This window comes from Zosterops lateralis, assembly GCF_965231275.1.
Source record: "Zosterops lateralis genome assembly, chromosome: 5".
Lineage (NCBI taxonomy): Eukaryota > Metazoa > Chordata > Aves > Passeriformes > Zosteropidae > Zosterops > Zosterops lateralis.
The window spans coordinates 19,107,674-19,123,999 of NC_139766.1; the positions used below are offsets into that span (position 1 = coordinate 19,107,674).

General features: G+C 36.2%; 1 protein-coding gene across 2 annotated transcripts in view; it reads left to right on the forward strand.

The window, feature by feature from the left end:
- STIM2 (stromal interaction molecule 2) overlaps nt 1-16,326 on the forward strand; it is a gene marked incomplete at its 5' end in the record, with an annotated part of 67,121 nt that overhangs the window by 26,187 nt on the left and 24,608 nt on the right. For both annotated transcript variants that reach the window (XM_083862405.1, XM_083862406.1), the window contains one exon: nt 10,272-10,402. In XM_083862405.1, the coding sequence (XP_083718531.1) occupies nt 10,272-10,402 (131 nt within the window). The remainder of the gene's footprint in view (nt 1-10,271; nt 10,403-16,326) is intronic.

Here is a 16,326-nt window from a genome sequence, read left to right on the forward strand (position 1 = left end):
GTGGACTGACTGCTGCCAAAGTGGGCTGTGCCTGGGGATGTGGCTTCTCTAGGCTCACGGGGAGTGTCTTGGAGAAAGGACAAATTGTGCACTTACTGGCTCACAACTTGAAACTGTTCTGTGAGATGTTGTGGAGAAATTTTTTTGAGTTTGCTATTACTTCATCCCCTGCCATAGGTCCATTTTAGGTTTTGTAAGGCTACAAAATACACTAGGAAAAAACTTGGAAAAACACTTGCTAGTTGATAATTGCAACGAGTTGTCTAGGACACATCCTTGTCCTGTACCTCCTTGTAGTGAAAGCCAGGATCTAAAAGAGGAGGTGGAGTTTTCCACTCAAGTAGCGTAGGTATTGTTCCATTCCATCTTTTCGGTGCACTGATCCCCTGCCGTGCTGCTGGCTGGATTCAGTTGTAGCGCGGGGCGTGTCAGTACCAGGGCTGAGCAGCAGCACTGTGCCTGTACAGGGCATCTCTCTGCTTCTGAGTGGGCTTCCTCTTCCTCCCAGCACCTTTGCTGTCAGAAGTGTTTGTGCAGGTGCATAGAGAACAAATTCAGACAGAATCAGTTTCCTGATCCTTCCTGCAGCGGGATTGTACAAATGTGCTTGTGTTGGTACCAGGAAGGAGACAGTACAGGGTCAGAAATGAACAGCCGGGGCACGAACAATTAGAAATCCTTTTAGCATTAGTCTTTGGCTTAGTCTGCCTTAGAGCATATGTGGAATTATTCACTTGGCTCTTCCTTGCATCACAAATATCCTCATGCTGTTGGGGATTAGCTGACAGTGTTTGAAGCTGTACAAGTAGTATTTGTACAAGGTATGCTGTTCAAGCAAATGTAGAGTTTCCCTTATTGTTCTTTTTCTGTATGCAATGACTTGAGGTTTGTCTAGAGGTGGAATAGTACTACTTTAAACTTTAATGCAAATCATATAAAAATAATTTTGATGGCAAGAGCCATGTGTTTGTAGCATGGGCTTTTTGTTAAACAGTCTGAGTTAAATCTAACATGATGGAACTTATTCTAGGTTTTGAAGTTCTTGTTTCATTACTGAGTTTCCTCTTTTTCTGCTCTGAGTGATTCCATTGCATGACTTTATGCACGGAGTATATGCTCAGTGTGTACTCATTGTGTAAGAAGTGCCTTCTGTTTTATTCACCACTTTTAACAGCTATGAGATACATACTGGAAAAGTACACCATTTGCTACTGTTTTTATGGGCCCAGAAATACATTTGCCAGAATGGTATCAGCCAAGATGTATCCAAGATATGTGCAGCTATGGTTTATTCTAACATTCTTATAGGTGTATGTCTTACTATCTGTGCTAAGTAAGAGCATAGTGATAATATGGTATCTCCCAAGATGCAGGACTATTTAATTATTTAGTGTTCTTTTCCCTTTTTTATATGATCAAGTTTTTAAAAAGGCTCTTTAAATCTAATTTCCATCACATAAGCCAAGGTGAACTGAGACACCATAAGTAGATTTGTCAGCCTGGTTTATCACTTGGTGAAATTCATCATGAGAAAAATATTTAGCAGCGTATTAGTAGGAGCAAAACTGTCAGTTATGCAATCTGGAGTTGGAGTGCTAACAGCAGAGCAGTTCACGTAAGCTTCTGGAAGTAGGGTAGTCCTTAACTAGCCAACAATCTCTACTCCTAAATTTTCACAAAAGCTCATAGGACTATTTAAAGAAAATTACATTTACACATACTTAAAACTACTGATATGCTGAATGGGGCTAAAAGGAAATGTTTCATTATGGTGTTTATTTAATAAGGTGAATCTGTGCATTCAGTGCCTTTGTATTTCTGAAAGTATGAACATAGGCTGGCTAAGTTAATACTCAAAAGCTAAAATCCTAACAGATTGCGTATTTAAAAAATTGTGCCCTGGTGCTTTAATCTTCCTTTATTGTAAGGAATATGTAACTATGTTACATCTTTTTAATATAAGTTTCAGTTGTATAATTCTGATATGATCTCAAAGTATAAATACATCTTGACAACATGTTGTTTCAGGAACTGTGAGGGAACTGATGATGCTACAGATGGTGCTCACAGAGGATTAAATTTGATTCCTTGGTTGGAACAGTTAATAATATCCATACTAGATCAGATGGTGTAGAAGAGTGAAGTAATTCAGTAATGCCAGCAATGTCATGCTTACATGCCTGATTCATGGATATAGGATATGATTGTGAATCACATGTGAAAACAAATATATCAGAGGAAACACTGACGTGATTAAAACTTTAGGTTTAAAGATATATACATATACATATATAATTTTATATGCAAATAATTAGACTTTATTAAATTCCTCTAATTTAAGAAAAAAATCAGTTTATTTGTCTGATAGTATCTGATGTTTTTTAAATTTAAAACCCACATCTATAATACTTTCTATGCTGTTTATTAAACTTAAAAAAACTTCCAGTTCTTCCCTACCTTCCCCTTTTACAGTCTTGGAAGTTGTGAACACCTTTTCAGTATGAAAAAAATCTGTGACTTTTTAATTAATGAATTATTACTTTTTAAAAATGTAAGTAATTAATTATCGTAGTTGTTATATTTTGTAGACACTGTCTTCCAAAAAGGACTTTAGTGGTTCATGCTCCTTCTAGCTCTTGAGCAATACTTGAATAGAAATTAGTACACTCAATATTGATTATAGGCTTTCAGCAGGCATTTGGAGATCAGGCTTCCAGGTTAATGTGTTAATATGGATGGAATTCTAAGCAAGAAAATGAAGTTTTAGTAAGAAAATTGTTACCAGCAAGTTTGCTTTGGAATCACATGGACATGCTATCAGACATTTGAAGGTCACCTCTATATATCACTTTTCTCATTTCCTGACCAAATTAAGAAAGTGGCTTAAATGCTATGCTGCTGCTCTTTCTTGAGAGCTGACAAATTCTTGGGCAGATTAAAGTGTATGATCAGGGATATACTGCATCTTTTTTCAGCTTCCTGCTGTTAGAGAAGGAAGAAAATTGTTAGAAGAGCAGTAAAGAACCAATCAGACCTGAAATAGAAAAAAAGCTTAGAAGGGTGTTGTTATATGTGCTTAGATGTGTTACACCTTGTCACCAAGTAATTATGAATACAAATCTGTAACTTTTTTCATCAGATTAATGAATGTTCTATTGACAAATGAACTCAAAATTCACTAAACTCCTTTTTTCTAAACACATATGGAACATAAGTCTGTCCTTTTTAATTTTATTTAGAGTGAAGTATGTGTTTATTCCAGGTGAATTCAGGTAATATTTAAGTATGTATTTTTTTTTTTTCTTGGAGCTATTATAATTTTATAGTGTAGATAATCACTATAATATGCAGAGTACACCATACATTTCTGAAGATGCATTAAACAGTCTTTACTACCAAATCATAAAAACTTAGATTTATACTTTAAGTATTTAAAGTACAAGACCTCCTTGGTCTTGTACTAAGAAATATAAGTAAAGTGGAAGAGACTTTTCTGTTGCTGAGACTAAGTATCAGACATTTGGCATAGTTTTTCTTACACTAAATATCCATCCATGTGTAGGTTTGCATAGTAAATATCATAGAAGTACAAGTAAGGTTAGAAAGGGGAAAAAACAGGATTTTAGGGGCTTGCGTAAGATGCATCTCCCAGTTTCCTCTCCTGCTTTGTTAGGGTTGGCAGGAGTTCCTCTTCTAAATCAGTCTACTTTGACCATTGTATACAATAATTGTTGAACTTCCTCTTCCCTTCAAACTGTGTAATTGCTCAGGGAGGGTGTGGGAAGGAGATGGAAAAGCCATGAACTCATCTGCTTGATTTTTATTTAGTCAGATAGAACAGCATTGTAATTTTAATAATGAATTTCCTATCAGTCTAAGTGAAGTATTTATTCTGATATTTTCATCTTGACAAAATGATCCTTGGCATGATTAACATATTCAACCCCCTTTTTGCAACTTCCTTTTTAAACAAGCATTGCTGATTTGGAATAGTTGCTTTTAATGCAAAAAAGTTATGTTAAAGCAAAATTAATTTGACATCGAATTTAATTCTCTAGGGAATTCCTGTCATATATTTTCCTTTGGGTTACTGTTTATCTGGGTACAAAGTTCCTGAAATATTTTTATGAGATGGTGTGTGATGTTTTGAATGTCTTAACAAGTGATCAGAAAATTAAGTGCCTGCTGCTTCTTTTGAAGCTTTTATCTTGGAAAGATGAGGAAAACTTTAATAAACCTGGCTTAACACTTGATTTTGTTAATATTATTTGACTGAATTTCTACTTTAAATAAACTGATCTCTCTGATATTCTCTTTTTTCCCAGTGTATAGAGAATGAAGTTCAGAATTAGACAGCTTTTTTGTGGGTGTGGAGAAAGCAGAGATGAGCTAGTGATGATTTAAGAAAAAAATCAAAGCCTTGCTTGTCTCATCTAGTTTCTATGCGGGGGAAGGAATCTAATTGATCTGTATATATGAAAGGATACTGAAATAGCAGAATAAATGGATACTTTTTAATAGTGACAAAATCAGATTTGAATCTCATGCAAAAATCGCTTGTTACGTATTGAAGCTGTAATGATTTATTTTAAGGTTGTTTGAAATGTTGTTTTTTTTACTGAAGGAGTTTAGTGGATTTTAAAAGAATCATGGCAGTTTTCAGGCAGCTTATCTGCAAGTAGCTTGGGGCTTCTGTTGATTTTTTTTTTTTTTCCCTGTTAAACTGCAGTGTTACCAATCACTAAACATTACACATGTATTCAGAAACAAGTGCTCCGGATACCAGACTCAGGAGTCAGGAGTTTCATCTATGAATTTAATTACTATTATTGCATGAGTTTATAGAACTCACATCAATTTCTAATATAGAGCAATGGAAAGGCCTAATGTGAAGTGGTTTCAAAATCTTTGGGGACAACAATGTTCTGAATTTCCTTTCCTGATGCACCCCTTCCCCTTGCCCTGCTGTCATTAGTATTGCATTTTCCTCTTCAGGAAACTCATTTAAATAACATCACTGTTGTGGTTAGAAGATAAGGTATTCTACACTTTTTGTCAAAATTTTGTCTAGGGGGTTGTGGTGTTGTGGTTTTTTTTTTTTTTTTTTTTTTTTTTTTTTTTTTTTTTTTAATGACTTTTGTGGAAAGATGTGCTGTAATGATGAACTTTTATTTAAAAAATTAAAGTGAGAAATAATGTCACAAATTACTTTGTTGAGTTAACTTAGATGCTGCTCAGCCTACTTGCCATATGGAGGAGTTTAATTATTAAGAGTAGGAGTGATTTGCTTTGGGAGCTTTTAATTGAAAGATTAAAAGAAGCTCACTCTGAGGCTGTCTCAGGCATTTGAAGATTTTAGTGACACCTTATGTAAGGATTTAACATAAAAATATGTTTGCCTTTACTGTGAATAAATTTATTTTGAACATCACGTTAAAATTCTTGAAAACACTTGCTTTTCAGTATTTTCATTAATCACTGTTCTATCTGACACTCCAATTTGTATTCAGGTCTTCAAATATTGTTGTTCTCGTGCAGGTTTTTTGCATTGAAAGGTGTCACTGAATTGATTAAGAAACTGCAATATATTAATGTATGTGTAAAACAGAAATGTAAGGAAATAGGAATCCCAGTAAATATTCATTTGGCAGGGGTTTGGACATATTGTGGGCACCTCCTTTGTTTCTGGAAAATACAAAGAAATCCACTTCTGTCATCGTGGCGTACAGAAGCACAGTTATTTTAAGATGAGAGTATATACTTAGGAAGCTGATGCTTTATAGTGCTTGCCTTTTCTGTGAGGCTTCCCTTTATCCCATATGGCTTTTTAGGAATGAGGAATCATAAACCTAGCACAACATGGTACACTTCTGAATTCATCAGTAAAAGACGGGCATGGAAACCCTGTGGGCTTCCACAGGACTGCCATACGTTGTTATGAAAAACATGTTTTTCTTGGTGAATCCTTGAAGAACAAAAATGATGTGTGGTAGTCAGTCTCCTGAAATAACTCCCAACTACTACATTGCTGTGAGGGAGCTAATGTGAGGGAAAATTTAAAGGCATTTGATTTTTAGATTTGAAAGTGTCTACCTCATTCCAGGTACTTGTGAAAAATCATGAAACTTCTGTGTGTCCCTGTATTCTTAAAAAGGCTCTTTCAGGCTCTTTAACAAGTTCCACACTGGAACGGCAAACACCTGGTTGGAGTCATTCTGTCAGGCTTGGCAGGGCCACAGCTCTTGTGCTCCAGTGTCTGTGTGCAAAAGGAGGTGTGTGAGAGAAGTGCAGGCTTATTCCTCATTTGTTGGTCTATCAGCCCTTTTTATTCTGAAATTTGTAACATTTGCAACTGTTTAAGGAGAAGCAAATGCAAGATGGATGAAAGACTATGAGGTGCATATACAAATCTTTTTGCTTTGGAACCTCTTCTGATGGTGTATTCCTAAATAATTTTCAGGGGCTTTGCTGAGATGAGCACTTGAAGATATGGGTGTAATTCATTTTCCTTACTGGCTTGTGTTGACAATGTCATATTTTAAGTTTAACTTCTGTTGTCTTTAGGAAATGAAATAAAGAGCTGTGAATCTAAAGTCGAGGAGAATTTCAAACAAATTATTTTTGTAGTCTCACCTTATTTTAGTCTCACTGAAGAAGATTGAAGTGGGGGAAAGGAGGGGTGAGGGGAAAGGGTGTGAAGTGTTATCTTCCCTTTACCTATAAATACAAAATTTTCTTTATCTTTGGTTGGATAACTGCTTGGTTCAGGGTCAGACTGTATCCTGTGGGAGTCTCCTATGGACTGGTGAGGACTTCCCCTGTTGCCTTAGAGCTGGGAGGCAATTACTGCCTTGAGGCAGGAGGAAGGTTTGTTTCAAAATCCTCTGCCAAGTTTGTTGAGCCACGAGTCTGACATTTAGTTTTTAGGAACAAATTCCTTTCTTATTATGACCAGTATTTCTGAAACTTCCTTGCTTCTGAGCAACATGAAAAACTGAGGTATAAAATAACTTGTGCCTGGAGTGATACCTGCTGTGCTTTTATGCCTCTTGCCCACCTTGTCTCTTTTCTTTCCTTTGCTAATTTTTCTGTGCTTTTCATTAAAGGAAAGCTCAAATTCCAAGGTGTTGGTTCACTCCCTGAGTGAATTTATCATCTCTGTTCTTTCCTGTGGTGATGATTTTGGACTAAGCGTATTTATGACAACACACCAGACTGTGGAGAAATCCACCAGACCAATGGAGAAATCGGTCTAGATGTTAAATTAGGCTTGTCCTTAAAGTACAAGAGAAGGTTTTGAATCCCAGAACATCTTCAATAGTGTCGATTCAAAGTGAAAAATCATCAACTGGTCTTACAATTTGTTGTGGGACTTCAGGGCTATAATTATGGTGTTTGCTGTGTCTTGAGATTCTTTCTCTTGGCTTTTGTCTTAAAAACTTCCCAGACATCCATTCAACTAACCGTACTTCATCTAGTATTGATTTGAACTGTTTTTGCTGTGCAATTGAGGCAAATTACTGCATGATAAATTATTCTGCAGAACTGCAGATGATTACATTTCCATCAGCTGTTTTTTGGATTTGGTAGGCCTCCATAGGTATGCTTGTGAAATGCTTTTCACTTATTCTTTAATAAGATTGTGGCTTTGTAGTTTGTTTTGAGATTGTTCTCTGAGGAAGGGGATGACCAGTGTTGTCAGCCTAAATGCTTAATTTCACCAGATGAAAATAAGCTTGAAAATATATCTGGATTCTCTTCAGAGTGGGTTAATTTTTATTACAGTTGACATGTAGTCCTACTCAGTTTCTCAGTCCCAAAAAGAGCAATTGGCACTCTATCGGCTCTTAAGAGTGAGATCAAGTGTTCTTGGAGCCAGCGCATGGGACATTTGAAGCACAAGCAGCCTGTTTACTTCTCTCAAGAAAAGCCATAGCTCTTTAAAGTGCCTTCATGCTTAAATATCCTAAAAAGGCATATTTAAGATAAGTACCCTGATTAAGGGACTGATCAGCCTTGATTGTGAGAAAATGTACTCTGAGAAAACCTTTCTGATTTGAAAAACTGGGCTTTCAGCAGAACAAAGTGAAAAAATATTTGAGTGGGTGCTTGCAAACTGTGAACACATATATCTGAAACTTAGTTCCATATTAGAATAGACTTAAGTACAAATTTAAAAAGTTGGGTGTGTTTGAGGGATCTGTTTATGTTTTGACAATTATGCTTTCTTCTAACTTGTAATAGAAAGATTGTTCTTCTGATATGATTGTATTTTAGTAAAATAATGTTTTTTGTTTGTGGCCATGGGAATTTAATTATTAGAAGAACTTTCAGGTGATTCATTATTACTGCAAGGGAAACCTTTCTACATGAGGCACCCTGTAATTGCAGGGATAGGTCATTTAACCCCTCCAATGATAGTAATTTTTTCATTGCAAGGCAAAAATTTAAAGGCTGAGTATTGTGCAAATTAAACCTTTTGTAATAAACCAAAAATGGACAAATAAAAAATTAGATATTTTTAATTAAGATCCCCTACATCATAAAACATCAGTTGCATTCCAAAGCTGAAAATTATATTGTTTGTGATTGGTCTGGTTTAATACTTAGTAATAAATAATAATAACTAGTATTTTAAAATAAATATTAATTAATATTTAATAATTCTTTAACTAATACATATAGAAATCTGTCTTTGAATTACAATGAAGTAGTTCTAAAAACAACACCTCTCAGTTTTTGGACAGTGTCAGTGAAGTGTTTGGGTTTTTTCTGCTGACTTTGTTTTGTTTGGTTTTTTGTTTTTAATTGATACATAGGAACAGATTACAGATTTCCATTAACTTCTGTATAATAAAAATTAAGTATGCAGTAAGAATGCATTGGCTCGTGTCTAGCTGTGGAAACCCGTCCTGTTAATTATGTGTCTGAGATTCCAGCTATGTCATGGTTGTTATCTTTGCACTTCCTGCTTTGTAACCTTATGCATTCCTTTTTGATTTTTATTTATTTAAAAATTTATATTAGACAGAAAAGCAGAATCATGCTAATTCAGCTGGTATGAAATTGTAAACAAAAAAAATTATTTTTCTCTGAAAACATTTGGTTCCTCTTTTTTTCTAGATGTGCTTCCTTTAAATGAGACTTTTGATAAATTCCATGGCAACATGAAAGGTTAATTCTTTGATAGATTAGAAGAAGCAAAAATTACTCATGCTCCCTCAATTTTTACTTGCGTTATGATTTAAGTGTAACGGGTTTTGGAACTAGTCAGTGAATTTTTATAATGGCCATTACAGTGGGAATTCACTATCTTATTAAAGTTCAACTTCAAAAAAACGATTTCTGTATCCTTCTCCACCTTCTGTTCTTTGCTGGTGTTCAGTACATCAGAATTAATGTAATAGCTGCTATTAGTTAATGCCAAGGTCTGTGCAAGACCACTGTGGTGATGGCTGATCATCATGCATTATAGAATTTTGGAGTATTTGGCATATATCTTGTAGAAGGGAAAGAATTAGCAGTTTGATGTGGTGATGGCTGAGCCATCAGATGTGCTCAAATCATGTGCCTTCTTCAGCAATGAATGCAAATGAAAATGTACTATTTTTTACTTGGAATCCTGTTCTACAGTGACTGCAGTTTGTGATCAGAGTGTACAGGACTAATACATCATGTACTGCTACCAGCTGAATTTTCTTTGCAGTGTGCTTTCTGCTCTTGCAGTCCTTGAATTTTTTGTGTTCAGTACTACCTATTTAGAATTTGATCTGCAATGTGATTACCATCCATTTGTTATCTATTTATGAGACTATGATTGTATGATATGGCAATTCCTTTTCTTTTCCTCCACTGCTCTTTGTTTTGTTCAGACTTGCAGAAAAGGAGGTTGGGAAATGCCGTAGCTTTATCTACCACTGCACTAGCATAAGCTAAAGGTGGACAATGAAAGAAAAAAATTGAGATAGTAAGTTACTGGGATGGAAGAAATAAATTGAAGATTCAAAACTATTCCAGGCTATTTTTTGGGACTCCTTCCTGAATTAAAAAAAGGAGTTGATTTGCACACACAAGCCTTTCACTTTCTTCGTACAATTCATATTTTATGGTTAAATTTGATTTCTGTTACCTGGTGATTATGTGCAGTAAAGTACATATACACAATACAGAAATTTAAACCCTTTCTTTTGCTTGGGAGCTTTATATTTTGAAGTGAAAGTAAGTAACATTCTGTTGTGTTGTTTTGGTTTTTCTTGTCCTCCTCACTTTAGATCCCTGCAGTTCACTCAGCCCGCCGTGCTTTACTGAGGAGGACCGCTTCAGCCTGGAAGCTCTCCGCATGATCCATAAGCAAATGGATGATGACAAAGATGGTGGCATCGAAGTAGATGAAAGTGATGAGGTAGGAGTAAAAAAACTTTACTTGTGCATACATGAAGTCTTTTTTAGTCTTTTGTTTTGTACAGCTGCTCTTTATCTTTCAGCACTTGAGTAGCTGTTGCTGTTTTTAATTCAGCCCTTTCCTCAGACAAATATGGAAGGAAAGTCTAGCTTCTGTATTTGTCTGAAATGGGATATTACTGTCCATAGTTCTAGCCTAAGGGAAAGTTATGTATGACTATGTTTAAAGGCTGCTACTTTTGTGATTGGTATAGGAGATGGGCAAAAGTGAAAGGTTTAGATTGCAGTAAGGCAGTGATGTGATCCATTGCTCTATGTTACGGTTTCTTCACTCAAAATTTTCTTGCTTAAGGCATCACTGGCCTATCCTATTTACTTTAGATCTATTGCAGGCACTTTGGTGTAAAGCAATACCTGTTACAGAGAGCAGTCTAGAAGAAAGATTTCTGATTTTGTTTACATTTTACAGGCAAGTATTAAGAATGTCATGCTTACTAATGGTAAATTAAGTCCTACAACATAAGGAAGTTTTTTTGTGACTGTGCTTGAACGAGTTTGATAGGTAGCCTTCTGGTGATCTTGGCAAAGGACTTGCCCTTGCATTTGCTCAACTTTATCATTGGGATTCTCAAAATTACTGGGTAAGAATGGAAATGTCTATGTAGTTTCATTGTGCTTGCTTATTTTGCTTTCTAGCTGTTGTTAGGCACATGCTTGAGAACCATGTTCATGTCTTGGATTTCTCCAATGCAGGTGCAACACCTTGCCCTTGGACTTCATGAGGTTCTCATGGACCCACTTCTTAGGTTTGTCCAGATCCCTCTGGATGGCATTTCTTCCTTCTTTTAGTTCAACTGTGCTGTTCAGTTCCATGTCATCTGCAAACTTGCTGAGGGTGCACTTGATCTCACGGTCTTTGTTGAGGGGCTCTTTGATGAGGGGCTCTCTCAAAGAGCCCCTGTCCCAAGAGAGAGCCCTGAAGGGCACCACTCATCACTGGCCTCCACCTGGACCTAGAATGATTGACAGCTATGTCTATTCAGGCAGTTCCTTATCCATTGAGTGATCATCCTTCTAATCCACCTCTCTCCAATCTGGGGATAAGGATGTTATGTGGCACTGTGTCCAAGGCCTTACAGTGGTCTAGGTAGATGACATTTGTTTGGTCTTTCCTCATCAACCACTGCAGTCACCCCATCAAAGGAGGCCACCAGATCAGTCAGACACTGTTTGCCCTTAGTAAAGCCAACCTGGATGTCTCAGATCCCCTCACTGTATGTGCCATAACATTGCTTCCATGAGGATCTGCTCCATGATACTCTAAAACTGAAGTGAGGCTCAATGGTCTATATTTCCTCTCTTTTTCAATAGGAGTGATGTTTCCTTTTTCCCAGTCACCAGGGACTTCACCTGACTGTCATTACTATACAAAAATAATGCATCAGGCCTGCCTTTGTTATTGCAGAATGTTTGGGACAGGGACAGTTCAGTCTGCAAACTGAAACATTAGTGATGGAGTGTGAGCTTCCTGAGAAACTTCCCAGTACTTTAATTGTTTCTCTTGTACAGCATTTTTTATATATCGAAGTTGAGAAAGTTAAAAGAAGGTACTGAAGTATTTATACATTGGAACGATTTTATTAGTATTCAGAAGATTTGTCCTAGTTTCCAGTGCATCATCTTTATATCTGACCTTAAGTTTCTTCCTGTTCCAGAGAAAGCAACAGAAGCTACTCTAAAAACCTGTTTAAATGGTTGAAATTATAATAGCTGATGAGGCATGCTGTTCAGTTGGGGTAATTAGAGATGAGTGAAACTATATGTTCAAACTACACATTGTGCATAAAATGACTTAATTGTAGCCCTTGTTTCTGCTAGTTCATTTTTTAATTATTGCAGAAATAGTTAATAACCCACTCCCTGCAAAGTCACAGTTTTCTACATATAATTTCCATGCAAATCAGTGATGAATATGTATTTGCATAGAGTGCTTTCTTCTAAGACATTAAATGCAAACTTGAAATTAATGAGAAATGCAGTTTAATTGCAAGTTTCAGCTAGTAACCTCTGTTTTTCTTGTGGTGCTTTTACTAAATCTTTACCATTATCTTAAAAGATCTACATTTACACAACATAGTTACATAGTTACCTGATTACAGTAGGTCTGAATATGTACTAAATAATTCCTATTTATATTTCAGAATCAGATTTTTTGTTTTGTTCTGTCACACTGGGTAATGCTGCTTATCTTGATTAAGAATGAGGACTGGTAATTAAAAACCCCACTTTCTTAGAAGTAAAGCTTACATGAAATACAGAGATTTAACTTAACAGCAGGGAATGGATTTTCTGTTTTATGCTGCATGGTTTTTACTTGCAAAACTCCTGAAGAGCAGCATATTGAGTATGTTGATTAGATGTTCATTAGCTTTTTACTTGGCAGGAAGAATGTGACAAAGTAGAATAACTTTCTACTGTTTTACCAGCGCTACAACAGTGTTACGAGGGTATATTTACACCAAGGAAGGAAGTTCTTGTAAATAAGTTATTTTGAGACAGGAAGGTAAAAAGAGGCAAAGATGTTGAACTATTTATTTTAACTATTTGCTAATCCACTTAACTCCCAACAGTAATTCCAGACGTTTCATCTGCACGCAGTTTATTTTTCCTGATGTTTTCATGCCCTGTTTTAGGTTGTAGCTTATTTTTCCTCTGTAAAATGAAGGCCCATATAAAACCATTCTGTAAAGGAGTTTTTCTAGGATATTAGAAAATTTGAATGAAGATTTTTCTTACTTCCTCAAATATTGTCTGATACTGGAAGATCTTTGGACGTACTTCATATGGACTGGAAAGAAACTTGTATTTGACCTTGGTAAAGTTGATGTGAGGAAACCTGATCTAAATTTTTAGCGTGAGATTTAATAGTCAGCAAAACATGAGGGATTTTGTTGAAGTCTTCTGAGGAAGTTAGAGGGGCTCTAGTCCAAGCACAGAGTTGCTGCTTTTTCCTTATTATTTGGTATGGTACAGCAGAGAAAAGGAAAAAGGAAGGAAAAAAGATCTTTATGCTTATTATGAGGGCAGGCTAATATGAATTTTCCTATCAGACCTAGCTGCTGATGTTATTACTTTATATGTCAAGGATTGCAATTGTTTAAGCTGGTTTCACAAGGTAGGCTGTAAACGGGTAACTGAAAGGGAGAACGTGGTATTACTGAGGTTTTAGTCATGTGTTGGTGGGAGGCTGTCTGCCTCAGGAAGCATCTGTTGCAGCATGGGAATGTGTTTTGTTTTAATGATGAGACACAAGCAATAAAACACACTTATCATATGTTCACTATTTACATAGGTTTTTCCTCTGTTCAAAGAACTTCCCTAAGCAGGTCCTACATAAAGTCATTTCCTTGAGGAATTTCTCTGCAGTAGTAGAACAAGTTGATGTTTTTGAAGTATTAGTATCTTACTGTGTGTCTATTGTCTCACCAAGCTCAAGGCAAAAATGTACAGTTTTGTGTGGGATCTCTGGATAGATCACTTAGTATTTTTCTACTTTATAAAAAAAATGCAAACTGAACAAACCCCATACAAAACCAGCAACACCCTGCCCCACACACTTTTCCCCCCAAAAAGACAAAAAAATGCAGTAAGCAGAAGAGACTGCAGCATTGAAAGCATCAGAGAATAGCTTTTAGCAGGATAGTCAAAGAAGTTGGAACCTCTGAGATGATATGCCAAAGTGACTGACTTAAAAATGTTGTCTGGAAGCAAGAATCAAATAGATTCTAACTTTGGTGGCCTAAACCAGGGAATATGATTCTCTTCTATACAGTGATAAAAGCAGAAAAAGTAGCTAGCATGGTCTGGAATGGTAATACAATTATAGCACTTCAGCTGGAGTAAGTTTGACAGGGATAGTCTTCATTTTGTTCTCTAGAAATACACTCTCAGCAAAGATGTTAAATGTCCTTTCAAGTTCCCTTAGTACTTTGGTTTTGTCCTTATCATTTATTTAATAGAAGTCCTTAAACTGGAGTTCATATTCAACCTAATATTTTGGTGTCAGCTGTTTAGACAAAATTCTGCATGTGGAAAAATACGTGCTGCAGTAGTTCAGAAACTGAAGACATTAGAACTGTTTTTTTCATGACAACTGGGATGGCTCCTGAGTGTGTTTTACATCTAACTGTGGAAGACATTCTGTTACAAACATTCATCTTTCAAACAAGGATTTTGAGCTTCCTAACCAGTGCAGCAAACCTTTGCCCCCAAAGCTATTGGGTTACTTTGAATCTCTTAATTTGTTGTGGCTCTCTTAATAGAGGTCTTTTTGGAATTAATTTTTCTGCATTCAGCTACTAATGTATTTGTCCTGAGGCAGAATGTGTTTTAGTCTCTTGAAGTTTTGTAAGCAACTCTGAACGTGTCTAGACAGTTTGTTTTTGCAGAGCAGGATAAGGAGCCAGGTCTTGTGTGAAAACATTGATGCTGTTAGTTCACAGCTGTGCCTGTGCACAGAAGCCCTGTAGAGAGGCAGCACGTGTTATCATGGATACAGTTGGATAGAAACCTGTTCCAACGTGGTTTGGACTAGACCTACCTCACGCCTTGCCTCCTTGGATGTGCTTAAGCTAATATGTAGCTGTCTGCACCTCTTTATTTAGTCCTGCTACAATGAAATGATACCTTGGAAATTCTATCTTGGCTTTGCAGAGATTGCAAAGTTTACTTTGCAGTAGATAGCTACAGTTTTGTTTCGAGCTCTAGGAACTTTTTTCAATAGAATGTGTAGGTTACTTCAGATATGCTTGGTAACACTCTTCTGGCTGTGTCCTACATATTCTTAGTAATATATTATTATTAATATTATCTTATATATTTAATAATAATTATTAATATTATTAGATATGTTTTTTTATTTTACTTTATAGCATCTTTAGAAGCCACTTCTGTAGAGTAGGCAGTCATATCTGAATCATAGTATGTTTCCTTTTAAAAGCTCATCTGCCATCATAATTTAGTCAGTGTGTGTGACATTGTGATAGCTGCAACAAATCTTGTAGCAAATAGATGCGAGGAAATGTACTAAAAGGCTGAAGTTGTAACTTTTGCAGGTTTTCCCTTTGAAGGAATAAACCTGAAGGAAATAACACTGTTTGAAGAATAGATGCTCAAGGGTGAGAGTAATACCTGGCCAGGAGATGTTACTGATTGCACTTAAAGTAATCTTGTCAGTTAGAAGGTCTATTTTAAGTTAATGAAACTGAAAACTATAAACTTGAGCCTTCACCCAGAACAAATTATAAACAACCTGAGAGCGCTTCCTGCTGCAGTTAGTGAGTGTGGTTAATTTTACTTTTCCGGTGGCATTCTCGAAAATATGCAATTGCTTGTTTGCACTGCAAAAGCGGCTTGCAGCATCGAAATTTTAACTTTTCTTTTTTTGTGGTCTTGCTTCAGGTTGGTCTTTGGTTATTAGTTAGGATTTTGGTGTTAGTTATGGTACTAAAGGCTTTCTGAAGAGGAAGAAAGGTGTTTGCAAACCTGATCCTGGGACTTCTCCAGGGCTCCACAGGTCCTGTCCCCTTCAGGCAGGAGAAAGTTTCCTTTGGAGTTACTGCACTGCTGAACCTTGGGCTTTGGGATGTTAGTCTTTCTAGAGGTGCAGCTGTTATAGCACTTCTGGGATCAAAACTGTAGTTTCAAGTCTAGGTGTGGTGGTTTTTTTTATAAATTCTATACTTGTTTTTAAAGTAGCTGCTTTGACAAATGGTTATTTTTGTTTCATACAAAGTTTTTAGGTAACTTATCTTCTGCTTTCTTGGTTTCAACCTTGTAGTCATAAAAGGACTTCTCCTTCCTGTGTAATTATGTTGGCTAAGATAATACTTAGATGTGTTTTTCTTAGAGCTTATTCTTTTAACC